The sequence below is a fragment of the Ambystoma mexicanum genome, chromosome 12, assembly GCF_040938575.1.
Source record: "Ambystoma mexicanum isolate Mex_15411 chromosome 12, UKY_AmexF1_1, whole genome shotgun sequence".
Taxonomy (NCBI): Eukaryota; Metazoa; Chordata; class Amphibia; order Caudata; family Ambystomatidae; genus Ambystoma; species Ambystoma mexicanum.
In genome coordinates this window covers 34,897,191-34,913,750 of record NC_090936.1, presented here as the reverse complement: position 1 = coordinate 34,913,750, position 16,560 = coordinate 34,897,191, and the positions used below count along the sequence as shown (strand labels likewise).

The 16,560-nt window shown below is 44.0% G+C and overlaps 1 protein-coding gene across 2 annotated transcripts in view; it reads right to left on the bottom strand.

Annotated features, from left to right (window-relative positions):
• Nucleotides 1-16,560, bottom strand: part of PRPF18 (pre-mRNA processing factor 18) — a 55,358-nt gene that overhangs the window by 28,431 nt on the left and 10,367 nt on the right. For both annotated transcript variants that reach the window (XM_069627885.1, XM_069627884.1), the window contains 5 exons: nucleotides 14,733-14,837; nucleotides 13,514-13,627; nucleotides 9,918-10,064; nucleotides 6,584-6,652; nucleotides 3,042-3,182 (listed from right to left, as the gene is read on the bottom strand). In XM_069627885.1, the coding sequence (XP_069483986.1) occupies nucleotides 3,042-3,182; nucleotides 6,584-6,652; nucleotides 9,918-10,064; nucleotides 13,514-13,627; nucleotides 14,733-14,837 (576 nt within the window). The remainder of the gene's footprint in view (nucleotides 1-3,041; nucleotides 3,183-6,583; nucleotides 6,653-9,917; nucleotides 10,065-13,513; nucleotides 13,628-14,732; nucleotides 14,838-16,560) is intronic.

The window sequence follows — 16,560 nt, the reverse complement described above, 5'->3', positions numbered from 1 at the left end:
TATCCTCATTTAAACCGAACACATTTTCTTGCTTAAAAAGACATCAGCTGACAATCCCTAAAAATCTTTTTGCACTGAGTTTCCTAAATATGGAGTCAAAGAATTATACCTCACATTATCTGTAAACCTAAGTAAAGCCAAACATCTTTAATTGTGAGCTGGGTGGGGTGTGCTACACAGCTCTTCAGGCTGCAATCTGCAGGTGGAAGGCTTCTTCTGTTGAGACCAATTTTGATAAATCCGAGATTTTGCAACGTAGCCTATAGTCAGAGGTTTTCTGATGCAGCTGGTCTCATCTTTGATGTCATTTGGGACTTTGGTCTTTCACTTGGTGAAATCAAATACTTCTGCATGCTCGAGAGATGGAGCATGTGAAAGACAGGTTCAACGTAGAGGAACTCACGTCTTCCAGAGAATACTGTGTACATACATTCTTAGGCCCTCTGCTGCATCAGAGAGTTGCGATGGACATACCTAGTGGTCATTTAGCAACATATCTTTTTAACCAAATTACTTAGCTACTGACACTTATACTAGAAAAGCAACTTGTATTTTATTTTTCAATGTCATATATAATATTTTACACCACACAATCATCACGATACGTTGGCTTGACAACATGAATTGTAAGAAGAGTTTGGAGTAAAAGACTGGAAAAAAGTTATAACACAAATAAAATTAAGTAGAGCACGCGTTGCACAAAGCATACTTTTTCTGCATAGCGGTCCAAGCAATTTCTCCCTTTTGTAGTTTCACTGGGCAGATTAGTGTTAGGGAAGTTTTTCTGGAGTTTATAAAACTATTCCCTTGGTATACAGAGCCCCAACTTATAACGTAGGCCTTTATCACCCACGAAATTGGTAGTATGGAAGAGCAGTCATGCTTATCTTGGGAGGGAGATGTGAGCTGTATGTCAGTACAAATAACTTTGAATATACATAGGCCCAAAGAAACACTTGTAGTTATATCAAAATAGTTATTTATTTTATATATACACATGGCAAAGCTGAATCTTCTGGTAAGTACAATTTCAAAGATAATAAACACAACAGAACACCAGTGCAATAATTCATGTAAGTAAACTACAGTGTACAATGTATGAGATTGATTAAAGCAATTCAAAGGTAAGTAAACCCACTGTTACAACAACTCAAAATATTCTGTTGGGGGAATAAAGTGAGTAAATAACACCAACAATAACAGATATGTACTTTTCAAGTCTTCTAGTACTTTACAGCGGCCATAAGTCTTGAGCAGTCCATCCCTACCTAGGTATGAGTTCTTCAAAGTCAGATTGGAGGGAGAGCAGGTAAGGCACAGTTGTAGACTAGGCAAAGTTATAGGGGGTTCTAAGCAAATATCAAGCTTTGGTTGGTAAAAAGGGTTCAGGGTCCTCGGGAAAGGCTCCCTGAATGTGCCAAAGTGTTAGGCCTGGGCAAAGGTGTACGGCCAAACACTGGAATCAGCAATCCAGCAACAAAGGAGAGAAAAATAGACTCAAGGTTAAGGATTACCCAGAGTCCCACAGTATGGAGTGATGAAGATGATGAAACTGGGCGCCTTCGCGATGCAGCAGCCGCAGACACGATCTCCTGTTGCTTGGTCATGGTGGCAAAAGGAGGGAACCGGAAGGGATTTCACAGCAGCAGCTGAGAGAGGGGACTCGCAGCAAAGGATTCTTTGTGCTCCAACGCAGATCTGTAGTTTTGGTGCCTTTCCACAGACACCAATGTAGAACAGTTCTCGTCCAATCAATCTGTACTCTGGTGAAGGGACTTTGAGGAGGAGGGTGGTGGTGGGAATCTTGCCGCTGGAGGTCCAGGAGTTGTCCACCAAGGTTTCGGTAGGATTAGTGTGCGGCAAGACGTTGCACCACAAAGTGGTCATATGTTCCCTGGTAGTGGCGGTTTGCAGCCCAGGTAGGTCGCAGCACATTGAGGGATGGTCCAAATTGAAGGTTCTTTTAGGACTAATTATGCCCATCCAAGAGAGGAAGTCGTCCTCCTACGAGCTTCCCTGTTGATTTGAAAACAGGGTCAGGACAGCAGCTGTACTTCAGCAAGCTTCTCGGTTGCTGGAAGGTGCTGCAGACATCTCGGTTTGTAGCCCTCTTCAGTTCTTCAGTTCCAGGGGTCGACTTGTCTTTAGCCTCAGGATCCTCGACTTTTATCCAGGAACCCAGCCAATCAACACTCATGCTACATTGAAACTTTGGGGGGCGACTGTCCTTTCAGGACAACCCGCCTCCCAGTTGGAACTGGTTCTAGGCAGGCATGCCAGAAGACAAAAGAACAGCAGAGTTTCGGACTCTACCCCTGATCCCTATCCTCACACACTTACTGGAGCCTCGGAGGGCTTCACAAAGGATTCCCACCAAAGACAAACGTCAAACCAGGACCTCCCCCACCCAGGACGGCATAAGAAGGACCAAGAGGGAACAAGCACACAAGAAATGGTGAAAAAAAACGAACACAGCCACCATTTTACAGGAGCAGTGAGAAAGGGGATACAGTGCAACACCTACGCACTCCACATAAGGTTGTGTGTGCTGATCTCACAAAAGAAAGGTAGGAAGGATAACAAGTATACCCTGCTCCTTAGGAACATTAGTTATCACAAGGAAAATACAAGAATATAAAAAGGAAAACCCAAAGGGCTACCAACAACACTGCACAAAAGGAGCTGTGTGTTGCAAAAGTAAATTGCAGATGCCTTAGGAAATATGGAGGAAAGCACGACTCCTTAAAATAAAACTAAGAACATAATTAACAAGGGTTCCCATAGTCCGAGCAAAAGAGTGAATGAGTAGGAAAAGGGTCCCACTCGTTCAGGAAGATCCAGGAGTCCAGCAAAAAGTGCTGGGGTTTCACAGGTATAGGGGATTTGGTATAAAAATTAAATCGTTTGGCCAGTTTTTTCTGTGACCTCCAGCTTCCCTTTGACATGCTGCTCTTTCTTTGTCACAAATTCAGTCAAAAATGGTATACCCTTTTTGAAGAAAAGCAGCTTTCAACACAGAAATGTCAGGCACCCCTACTCACCCTTTTGCGCAGTTTTCGGAAGAGAGGTCTAAGGTACGATTCAGTCTGTTTCTGGGTGGCGCTGGCAAGTTTACCCTGCACACTTCGTTTCACATAATCTTCTCTACCATTCAAGTCTTTGGCCCACACACCAAGAAGAAACTACAAGAAAGAGGAGAATAATGTTTATATGATAGCGCCACTTTGAGACCACAAGTAAAAATAAAATGAAATACAATATAAAAAGTGAATGAGTGCAAAGGTTGTCTTTTCAGTATAATAGAGCAAGGGTCTGCAACCTTACGTTCTCCAAGTTTTGGACTACATCTTCCAGCCATCCATACAGAGTGAATAATGAAGGGCAAAGAATCAAGGGAATTGTAGTCCAAAACATCTGGTGATCCAAAGGTTGCAGACCCCTGCAGTAGAGCAGAATGTGTTTGGTCCTAGACAAGGAATATCTCAAATATAACTTGGCCCTGCGACCATTCTTGATTGTTTAAGTTCACAACTTTCAGTGTTCATACTGCTTCAAAAACCAATCGTTTTAATTCAAACGAAACGGGTAAACTTTCAAACTGATCTACAGATCAAGCCAAAAATGTCTTCATGGCTAAATCGCACTATCTTCAGTTCCAACACAAAGCAAAGTCTCTCCTGAGTCAACAGAGACGAGGGAGAAGTGTCTTTCATAAGGGATCCCCGCCCTGAAGGAGAGGCATTAATGACAATATATTGTGAACATTTGTTGTAAAACAGCACCCAACTTATAACACTTTTGTGAAGAAGGTGGTTGAGCCAAATAGTTTGAAGCCAGGCCCATGAATTAAGAGCCAAACAGGAGTCAAGCTAACTAAAGGCCCATTCTCAGCATCCAGCCACCCCCTCAAGTTCCCAACAACATAATACCAGTATGTGGCATTCTGCCTCTCCGCAAGACATAACCCATACTGACATCAACCAATACCTTGCATCCCAATTTCGATAGAGCAGTGAAGAAACATATTTGCCCAGGATCATACACTCTAGCTAAGTGGTGAAGCTGGCATTTACATATATTCTAAGGGACACAAATGTGTGCAAATGTATGGTCGTAAAGTGTGAAAATAATACAATGTTTTATAGAGATGGCTTGAAGAGTACAGAAACCCTTTTATAAACCTATCTGACAAATATAAATCCTTCTGGTAGTTAAAAAGGATAGGATTTTAGCTTGGTGTTCCAGTCTTGAATGAAAGAATGTAACTGTACTTTCAAGTCACTGGACCAAAATGATCTGTGACAAGATCATCTGCTGGTTTGCCACAGGCCTGCGGCTTCTTAATACAACGCATGATGTAAAGAATATATCAAGTTAAAGAAAAATAAATGTTTTGTGAGCATGTCAAACAGAGTGGAAACAAACTCCAGTTCAAAAGGGCTGTTTATTTTGGGACAAAAGCGGCACACAAAGAACTCTGTTGGATGTCTTTCAAATACAAATGTGACCATCCAGTTATCCCACAAAGGGCAGGGCTGGTCACAGACCAAGATTCAGAGCTAAAGAGATTCACAGTTAAACGTTCTGCGCACTGCTCATAAAGAAGTCAAAAGCCTGCAACCGTTTGCAATGCTGCCATACCATTTTTCAAATTATTTCAGAGAAAGCCATTATCAGTATTTTTAATCCAAATATTTCCACATGTCTGCAAACACATTTGACCAGCTTTTAGATTGCACCCTCTGTGGTGGGTCAGAAGGAGGACAGAGGTTTGTATCTTTCATTTAATGGGTTTTAGTCAACAAATGCAACTTTCCTTAAACTATGGGTTTTCCCACAATGAACGCAAGCTAACTAAGGCACCTGTCAGTGTTATTTCTCAGAAATGTGCAAATTCCCTCCATCACCCAGCAAATTTGCTGGATTTTGAGGACTAGATTTTTTTTAACCTTGAGAGAGTGAGACTCTTTTTCCCCACTCTCTCATGTATTTTAATGGGATTTTTGAACTCTGTTTCTTTTGGTTATGGAGTCTGACAAACTCCATAGGCATCATCTTTTACTTTGTGTCACACAGAGCCTTTAGACCAGTGGCACAGGGACATCTTTCAGATTTTCAAAAGGTTTAAATACCTTCTCTTGGCTAAACTACTGTTTCCAAGAACAGTAAAGTGAAATTGACTTTACTTACATTTGTAACTTTATAGACCCTAGGGTGCTGGAGGGGTTATTTTGTCTAGCTTCTCATGTAACATTTTTATGTTACCCTTTCCTCACTGAATGGCTACCATGGTGTGCATTTACTGCGGGCTGCGGTCGCAGCAGCAATAAAGCACCCGTGGGTGCCATTTTTGTCAAAATGGCCCGGGCCTTCTTTCCCCTCCCCTTCCCCCATTTCTTTGTGGAATGGTCCTCCTTGAGATTTACGCTGCGCGCCAAACCAGGTTTGGTCCCATTGTTCGCTTTGCCTTTGGCGGGATTCACGAGTGAAGCCCGCCTCTGGCTCCAGGGTGTCTGTGGTGGGCAGGAAGTGAGGGAGGTGCCCGAAACTCCCAGTGCTTAGTCTCCTACGAGACACAAATGCACTCTGCGCTGATTGGCCGGCTGACTGTTCCGGCAAGGACAGCCACCCTGCTGGAGTTAGGCTGGAATTAATGGGAGAGAACTGAGTAAAAGGCGAGGCTTTAGGCTTGGAAGGCAGAGTCGACCACTGGACAAAGGAACCAAAGAAGAACTTGAAGAGGACGCCTGCTGCAACTCCTGGACCGTTGGTTTACCCGATGAAGCCCTGCTGCTGTGCTGAAACTCCAAATTCGTATCGACAGAAAAGCCCCTGCAAGGACGACTTCTCCCCTTGAGTTGGTGGGACCAATGAACTCCAAAGTAAGCCACCTGTATATCTTCTCAGAGCCAGTTGAATTTCCACAGAGTTGCTGGTGGAAACCGAATAGCCATGGTGAGGAACACCAGATTGTGTGTGTTGCTTTTAAGTTGACCAAGAGCTCCAGGAAGATCCTCTGGACTCCCAGGAAGCAGCACTGAACAAGCCAGAGCCCCCTCAACAGAGTGTGGGACCCCAGAAGCAAAGAAGGTCCATTCTGACAGCCATCCATGTAGATAAAAATCAAAAGAAGCCTTCTGGTTTCTGCCAAGTAACCTGACCTTTGCTCTGCCCTCTGCTCTAAACTTATGTGTAAATGTACACAGGAAAATAATAAAGCTGTTGTATTTACAAGCTTTTCATGCGTAAAAAGGCCTTGTACGCACCTTATCTGGAGGCCTGCGATCACCTTACAATATTGTCATGGCCACCGCTCCTTCGTGTGGTGAACGTTTTTGCCCTTAGGCTTTTTCAAGATTCTGAGGGAATGGGATGGGAACACAGCAATTCGTGTTCACTGCATCTCAAGGATATTTCAAATGTTTCAAATTGTATTTACTCACAAAAACACTTTTCTTTATACGAACCCCATTCCCACTGCCCTGTTAGTGACATCAGTGTAAAACAAAGAACAAACCATACTATTCAGGGCTGGGCAATGTGCTTCATTATAGGCGAACCAGTAGATTTTTAAGTTAGGTACCTTCATGACTTTGGTAATGCTGTCCATGTCTTTATCATCATCGCCTTGTCCCAAAGATTCTCCAAGAGCCTATGAAAAAGAACCAATCATATAGTACAACAGTTATTCTAGATGGCTGATTAATTCCGATAGGTAGCCTGAGAACGTTTCAAATTCCAAAAGTATGCATTCAGACAACCGTCAATTTACCAGATTTGCCTCCCTATCCCAGTATTAAGAACCCTTTCTTTTTGCAACTTTCCTCAATTGACTTCCATGTTTTTTGTCTGTATCCTTACGAATGTTTGAGGCCTATGAGTCCCCTTACCTTTACTCACCTTCTTCTTTGATTTTGCTTTTAAACCACTGACCAGTTCCTATGGCTACCAGTGCAGGCAATATCTCTCCCTTTGCATTTCACCTCCATTTTTACAGTGTAGCACAAGCCACCTTTGGTGGAGTGCTAAAAGAACACATAATTCTTTTTACTTTTCTTTGATTAACAAGCCAATGACCTATATGATAGCTGGTGGCAGTAAACAGCTGTTTACCCTTTTCCCAGTGCACAGCCCTGCACCTTTAAAATAATGCACTTTGAGTACCATGTACTGAAAATGGCTGCTGCTCGCGGTACACATCCTGTCCAAGGTGCAATCTCCGTTGTTGACCCGATTCCCTTCTTTTCATGACAAAAATGTCCACACATATGGGCATGCACATTCCTCGTAGTCCAGCTCTGGCATCACAGTCCATACTTTGCATGCATGAACTGTCTGAAACGGAGTTTTGAGACGGTCGGGATGCAATCCAGAGCATGTCTTGTTTCTTGGCAGAATGTGAGGCAGATTGGAAAGCCTCCACCTCTTTGAATGTTGCAGGTCCTTCCACAGGAGGCCTGGGGAAACCCCAAGCCTGCTTTTTGGATAATAGAAAATAACCCAGAGTCTTACAAGATCAACCACAAGATCCAAGCAGAAGAGAAAGGCCTGCCAGACACTGTACTACTGTTGCAACCAGCACTGGCCAAGCCAACTGCGTTTTGCACCTTTGCCTTCAAATTGACTGGGAAGACATGAACTGGATGCCTTCCTCCTCTGGACTGGTGGGACAAACTAGCCTGAAGCCCTGCAGTGCATCCACTGCTTTGTCAAGGTCGTTCTCGTCACTGGGCCCGCATTTAGTATGAGCCTTCCTGGAAGTGAACTACACTATTGTACAGACCCACCCACCGAATCCTCCCGCAGAACACCTCTGCCACGACCTCTGCCACCGAATCCACTTCCCAAAATGCATGCGTGCCCCTTCCCCTGACTCTACTGCATAATGAGGAGTGGGTGGCAGGTGCCTTGCAACCCCTATACACCTAAATATCCCCAATACCCCGTCCCACTATCTCTGCCCCAATGGCCCTGTACATACCATACTACTCTCCTGCTTTCACATCTGCCTCCCCCAAAGGGGGCTCAGCACCCCCGTCCTCTCCTCCCACTCAGCCCACACCATGAACTCCCCAACTTATCCCCCTCTCTGCTTATCTGCTTTTGTTGTACCCGCTTGCAGTTCAGTTCACTATCCAAATCCTTATTATGTATGACGAACAATGGAAATAGAAAGCAGACCAGGCTTCCTAAATCTCCCTGTTCACCCTCTGCAGCGGAATTTGGCTTCAAGGGATCCAATGCATCCCTCTTTCACCAATCAAACCCCTGATGGGACATCGAAAACCTGTTACTGCCACCTCTCCCCTCGAGGAAGGGCCTGCAAGAACTTCAATTCTGACAGGAATGCTACTGATGATCTGCCAATCTTGTCCTGGGACTCAGACCGAGACCCTGGTCTCTGGGACTCTTGCTGCTCCTGCAGAATATTCCTCTGCTTCTCAACCTGGAACTGAGCAAGCTACACCCTGCCCAGAATTATCTGCAATGGAATGGCCTAACCCTAAACATCAGAGGAAGCTGGGAACCCACAGCCTTTGACCCTTCAGCAGTTTCATCCATGGTGAACCACTTCACCACCCCTCAGCCCCCCATAACTTCCCATTCCCTGTACCATGGTTCCTGTGGGGTCGCAAGTCAGAAGTGCACCTCTTTTCACTGGCTTGTATTGGGCACAAGCCCATATTTAAAAAGTAGCTATCTGACAGGGATGTACAAAATGAGGCCTAGGTCAGGAGTCCACTCTTCGGCCATCTATGGCCTAGGTAATCGTGGTCTACCCCTTCCGTAACTGGAGGTCTGCCTGGGATCGTTTTACAGTGACTATGTACAAACACCTACATAAGATCACCTGCCTGCAACAGACTGAACTCTGAAAAGAGTAGGCATGGACTTCCTAAGCATGTTTCTTTTGTGGTGAAATATACGAGACATGTTAAGGCTTGCAAAACTACGCTGATCCCACCCCCTAAACCCTCGCTGTAACTACTTTGCCGTGTATATTGTTATAACTGTGTTGAATTCTGAAGTGGCCAGTACCCATTTTGATGTTACCAAACTATGGATGTACATGGTGATTTTACTTGGCAGTAGTGGGTTGAACTTAATGCTTGCTTGTGTTGGGTTTAATAAATTATATTTGCACTTATCTGTGTGGCCCTCTGTAGCCAACATAGATTGCTCGTTAACTGTACTGCAGACCACGTCTGCCTTCTCTCCAGTCTAAGCCTAACTGCTCAGCCACTCTTACCACTGTCACTGTGGTCAACAAATTTAGAGTGAAACTGGTTGCACCTTTAGGTTGGCTTCTCAGAACCCCTCCACAGAGTAGAATTTGCGAGTAGGTGTTGTCAGCTGGATTCTGCTCGACAATTTCTTTTTTAGAAAATATCACAAGTTCTGAATACCGTGCAACTGACTCCCTACTTTTTGATTTCAAAGGGGCCACTATGTCTGCAATCTTGGCACAGTGAATATAGGAAGCCAATACGGCAGAAGATGGGGGTAGGAAAAAATAAATGACAGAACACTGTTGCTAAACAAAACAAGCATACATTGTGCAACTCGTCGCAAATGTTCTATTGCAGGCTTTCTTCTGAGAGTAAAGGCAAGCACTATCATGGATTATAAGGTTCCATAATCTAATCATGGTAGTGTATTATAGTTTCATGAGCTGAAGCTATAAATCACTATTGTTTAGGAAAACCATGCAAGTGCTTTTGGATTTAAAGATGTTCCTAAATGTTCCCTGCCTGTTGTCTGGTGAAAGGAAAAATCCAGGAACATGTTCAAAGTTAACATTTCACACAAGAACCCATGGTATTTAGCGCAAACATATTTTTACTGAAATGCTGAATTCTAAACATAAAACGGAAGCATTTAATAAAACTAAGTAACCTAGATTTGACTTTATCTACCTCCAATTCTTCAATTGTGGTGTTCTCCTCATGGACTTTCAGGTCGTTCTGGGTATCCTCTTCTCCTGGCTCTGGTCCCGCCACTAATTCATTCAAGTACTGTTGGTCTATCTTATCCATGGCGGCCTTCAGGTCATTCCTCAATCCCTGAGAATACAAGTGTGCAATTCACTGACAATCAATATGTGCAATCTTATGTTCTGCTTTCACACAAGTACATTTTTTATTAAGTAGAGATTGGTAAACACTTTCTTCCAAGCTCCCCCCTTGCCACCCGTCAACCAGCCCATGGCCACTGATGCAAGGCTACAAACTTCATGTTGCAAGCAATTAGGCTGGCATAAATGTCACAGGCCCCTGGCATGAATGTCAGTTCTCCAGATGCACACCGAATACTATTTCTTTCTAATGAAGAGCAAATGATCACTCACTAGTTATTAGTGATGAGTACAAATTCCCATATGCAATACAACTCTTATTAGAGAGAAGAGGATTACACTGCTCATACCCATGCTAGAGCGAGACAGTACAGTCCTAAATATCCAGACTTAGCCTCTACAATATCTCAATGAACAAAACGCACTTCCACCACCTGCATGTGTCAAATCAAATTATTTATAGAAAAAACAATGAATATGGGCAAAAGATAAATGACATTAGAAGTACAAGTCACTAACAACAATGATACCCGTTCATCACGGTTAGGTAGATTTCCAATTTTTATGCCAAATCGCCTCACCTGCAAGACACCCAGCTCTTTTTTGCAAGACTTGTGGATCGTTTGTCTATGTACCTGGGTGAGGGGGGACCTCCCCCCCCCCAGACCCCACTCACAAATCCTTTCTCTGCCTATGGGAGTCATTTTTGTGTCTCTCCATACTTTACTTTTGAAGCAGGGCTTCCCTTTTTAGTTTATATTATACTCCTTGTCATAACACATGTTCCCCTGGGTTTTGTAATTGTTACCCAAGGCTGGGCTAATAGCCGCAGTAATGCACAGATGGGTCACCATTGATCCAAAAGCGTGACCGTTTCCTTTTGTTGCCATTTCTTGGTTGCTTGTCCTTTCTTGGTCCTTCTTCTGCTGTGCTTGGTCGGGGGAGGTCCTGGTTTGACTTTTGCCTTCGGCAGGACTCCTTTGAGAAGCCTGCTAAGGCACCAGTGTGTCTGAGGACAGGAAGCAGGGGAGGATACAGAAACGTTGTCTTCCGGCATGCCTGCCTGGAACCAGTTCCAACTGGGAGGCTGGCTGCCCTGAAAAGACAGCCGCCACCCAAAGTTTGAATGTAGCATAAATACTGATTGGCTGGATTCTTGGATAAGAGGTTGGATTCCTGGTGCACAGACAGAGTCAACCACTGAAACTAAATCTTAAGAGGAAGAAACAAATACACCGGCAGCTACTTTCAGTGACCGGAAATGCCAGAGTGACCTCTGCTCTGCTGACCCTTCTTTCCATGCAACAAAGGGGCTCTGAAGAGGACGACTCCTTCCTTTGGGCTGGTGGGCATAATCAGCCTTGAGATAACCTGCAATTTGAGCCATCCCATGACAACCTACAACCTTCTTGAGCTGCAAATCACCAATACCCTGGTACTTGCAACCATTGCGCAGTGCATCCTCTTCAGAATCCTCCCAAATCTTTGATGAACTCCTTCCAGAGCGCAATAGGCAAGATTCAACTCCTTGAAGCTCCCTCACCAGAGTGCTGGACTGAGAATCGACCGGGCAGTAACCGTTCCTCATTCGGCGTCTTAAAAAGGTGGCCAAAATCAATAGCTGCAAGAAGCCATGAAGAATCCTTTGCTGGGAGCCTTTCCACACGACTGCTGCTGCAAAATCCCTTCCACTGTCCCTTCTTTCGTCATAAGACCAAGGATACTGTGACCGGGTCCTGCAGCCGCTGCATTGCGAGAGAGTCCACATGCATCATCTTCTTCACAGCTGAGGTACTGTGAGACTCGAGGTAATACTTACCCAGAGTCATTCTGCTGCTCCGGTTTTGCTAGGGTAGTAATTTGTGCGTTTGGGTGTTCACCCATACACGTTCACCCAGGCTCAATGCTTGTGCCCATTCAGGGAGCTCTCTACAAAGTCCCTGAACACTTTTTACCTACAAAATCTCAGTACTTACTCGTTACAGAGGAATCCTCTGTAACTCTGACTTTTCTACAGCTCGTGTCTTATGCTGTTCTACCTACAACTGGCCACTGATGGCCAGTGTCCCCTTCTGACTCTGGGACAATCTCATACCTAGATAGGGAAGGACTGCTAAAGCCCAAGGCCTCTCTAAAGAAAGTAATGCAAGTGTAGAAGATTACTTAACTGCTTATGCTGGTCTCGTAACTTTATTTCATCGCTGAAACAGAATATTCTACAAAGCGCACTACAAAGTAGTTTTTACGGACCTTGAATTCCATATCACCATTCTATTAAGTCTTTTACATGTGGTTTACTGACCAGAAGTATTGCATTGGTTTTCTATTGTGTTGGCGAGTTAAAACAATACTTACCTGAAGATGTCCTTACATTGTGTACATAAAATAAATATATTTGTTACTATAACAGTGTGTAAGAGTTTCTCTGGGCCTATGTATTTACTGGGTTAATTGTACTTACCTACAGCTCACATCTCCCTCCTAAGATAAGCCTGGCTACTCTACCATACTACCAAAACCTTGAGTAGTAGGGGCCTGTATACCAAGGGATCGTTTTATAAAAAGTCTTCCCACAGGTAGAGTTTAGGAAAACACCCCCAACAGATACGTCTTGACTACTACCCGTACCACCTTCCATTCACCCGATACCTGCCATGCTGCCCCCTATACCCACAAAATACGCACTCATCAAATTACACAAAGCATTTCATCCTGTTGCGCTGGGTTTATTCACATACTTTGCCAGCACACAAAGCCAACTTCCAAATACCCCTTTACGGAAACCCTGCCTCCACCTGCAAACAAATCCCATAGTTGGGGTTTTGATCCCCAACTACAAAATAATCCACCAAATCTAGATTTCTGAACCATGCCCCCCACTCCAACCGTTTTTTAATACCAGATACCCTGACTACCTCCACACGCCAAAATAATACCAATACTTGTGTACGGTCTATCACCAGCTTCCAAAAGAATCCCGATACCTGCCATCTTGTCCTTTCATAATCTGCACCTCCCTCATCCCTCTCTGTGTACCGCAGAAGTTAACACCTGAGCATAGTGGGGCGAGGGCTGAACAAAGGTTAATTAAGGGAACACATGCCTGCCTGCACCACTGCTCCACGTTTAGAATGGGTTCCTGACATTAGTTACGCCCTACCTGCAACGGAATACGTCCAGCAAGGCATCAGTCAATAAATGCAAAAGTGCATAGGCCCATCGTGTATACGCAACTGAGGATTTTATAAACACAGGAACACTGCAAGTTAATGTGCTGCGTTCAAATCCCTGCCAGCATTTTACAGATCACAAAATCGAGATCAAGTGGATGTTCTGTTCAATCCATCAAGATTTAGGCCCACCCATAAGACACATTAGGTTTCTTAGAGTGAACCAACTGCAGTAAATGGAGACACCAGACATGCTTCCAGACCGTACCTTGTTAACTTCTGGTGCTAATATTTCTATCTTCCTCAGTCGTTGAAATGCATCATAATCCGTTTCAGCAAACAATCGCACGGGTTCCCCTCGTTCTCTCAACCGCCGAATTACCTGCACATGTCAATTTAAAAATAAATACTGTTCTGTGAGGCTATCATCACTTACTCAGTCTTAATGGACCATGCATTAACAAGGGAATCACTAAACGAACAACAAACGCACAATGTTAAGTCCAAAGAGGAGAAGAAAATCAGTGTTTGAAATTGAGGGAACCTGGGAGCTACGTAGCTCCTCGTTATAGCCCAGGAGAGCCCGGTTGGCTTCAAACCAACAGCTACAGGCCAACTGGGGCCATACACATATATACATAGGACATTAATCCTGTGCATTTAGAATGTGCATAAATGAGCACTAGGACACATCCAGAAGATGTTTAAAGCCTGATGGGTGATATTTAATTGAGACAAAGTTATAGTGTGCATCTTGTGTGGGATTTAAATGTGCAGCACACCATTTAATAGTTCCTGGTTTCTAGCAGTAGCTCCTGTTAATGGGTGATGCCGGATACCCGGGAGCTGCTTTTAGCTCCTGCTAATCAAATCCTTATTTCGATCCCTGGAAACTCAGTTTAATAGAGTGGAGACTATCACCAGTTTTGGTTAAAATACATATTTTAGTGGAAGAGTAACACGATTGTATGGTCTACATATGCTGTGGATGCCATTGTTTATACACAATCAATTCAAACAAAGGAGTTCCCTAATGCAAAGTCTATCGCATTACTAACTGCCTTTCACATTTTCTGAATTTTCACGGAGGAAAACAAAGGTTAGAGCGAAAAACGTTTTTCTTATGTAAAGTGTCTTGCAACATGAACCACATTGTCTAGTCTATAAATGAAATTTATGAGAAACACGCTGGGTATTCAGCAGGCGTTTTCCAATACTATATGCACACAAAATGTGGATTATAATAGGCAGATGCTTACAGTACTGAAATAAACTGTAACAGGTCTTCCATGCAGACATGGGCACCCTAGCTTCCTTTCTAACTTTTAAAGAAGGATTACAGAAAAAAAACAATGCATTTCTTTATGATAATGAATTATAAGATCAAATGAAATATTTCTATAATCTATGTTCTGCACGTACGGGTCAGAGAATGAACTGGCAATAAAATGGTGCCTTGGGGGACCCATGGGTTTAGTTTACTTTACCTCTTGTCGTGAGAGGGTCATCGGCAATTTCTCCTCTGCTAGCTCAAGGTCCAATACAGGATTACTCGAGGAGGTTGGTTTCTCTTCCTCTTCATTATCTGGTATCTATGTAAACAAAAAACGTATTTCAGCATTGGCAGTTATTGAAATTAAGCTGCGTTTGTGACGGGCACTCAATATACTTAGTTTAAGTATTTTAGAAGCATAAAGAAAAACAAAGGAGGCCTACAAATACAGACCTCAATCAATTGGAATCCATGTTAAATACAAAATGTACAATTGTTTGTCACGCTCCCGTCTGTCACACACCACACTCCCACACATGTCCCTACAACATCTAGGTGCCCCATAGCACTCCCGGACCCAACACCTCCCTCCTCTGCTTCTCACGTATGGCAGGGGTCACGTGAGCAGCAGATTCCCCCTTTCCTTCTGGGCCGGGTCACCTATTCGGGGCGCAGCAGGCGCCATGTTCAGCCCCGATTGTACGCCTTCTTTCACTGGTGGTTGCCATGGCGCATTGGGGAAGGCATGCGTGGACGATCGCGTCCGTGTCACGTTACAGTTGGTTCTCGGTCACATGATACGGCTGTGTGTCACGTGACGCGGAAGCAGTCAGTACTTAAGCAGTAATTCGCCCGCTACTCTTTGCTTCACAGCCGTTTCCTTGGAACTCTGCACGGCGATTACTGTTTGTTCTTGCTTCACGGACCTCACAACTTTGGATTTCTTACACGGACTCTGTTTGGATTTGCCCTTCTGTTGTGACTTTGTGCTCTGATTTCACAGACTTCTTGACCTCGGAATTGCGACTCGGACTTCTTTTGGATTTCCCTTTCGTCTTGGCGTCCTGCTCCCGCTCTTTGTATTCCTCTGGCAAACTTCAGGATTGTTTTCACGGACCTCCTCGTTTTCTCCAGCTTCAGCTGCAGGTGGGCCAGTCAGTGTTTGCTACACACCGCTGTGAGTCGTTTCAACTCACCCTACTTCCATCTGGGATGCTGCTCACATGCTCCCCCCACGGAACCACCCCCGGCCCTGTGTGGTTAGCAACAAGATCACTGCCATTGCTAGGTAAACCAGTCATAGTCCTTTATGTACACATTTCCTACTGTGATCATTTGGTGCTAATTGGCATTTTGCTTTACAGTGGCCTTGGGGTTCCAGTGTTACGTGGTTCAGGTCTTCAAGCATCTCCCACCTGTGGCCTCAAGGATCGCACATAGAGTGATGTTACTTTCTCTTGTGTGGTACTTGTGGACGGAGGTTTCTCTAATCTTCACGACAATCAAGACTTGACAAATTATTCATGATAAATTGACTACAGGTGAAAGTGTACCAATTTAATTGAACATGTAATGCATGTACCAAATTAACGTACCTGGAAAATGGGTCTCTAGCATATACCTGGTCTGTGTGTTCACGGGATTGATGGAATTATTCCCAATTGCAAGGGAGCATGCCAGAAAACACTGAGAAAAGTAGTACGCTTTTTCAGTGAGGGGCTCAAGATCTTGGCGCGTCCCTGTGATACAAAGGTCCTGTTCTATGTGGTTTCGTAGACCTCAGCTTTATAAAAAGAATTATTTAGTGACATTTTTAAAGCAGTTTGTTCGACCTTATGTTTTTACAATGCAAGTCACCAAATTAGGCGCCACAGTTAGTCTGCTCAGTTTATAAGCTCTGTGAAAGGTAAATGTAGGGGAAGGATTTACAATTAGGCAATTACTTAAATTGGCTTTCTTTTTAACTCCCTGAAAAGTGAGCTAAAGCTGCATCCTTTTTTAATGACCTTTTCCATGTTGTATTAATGGGGGTGCAACCAATA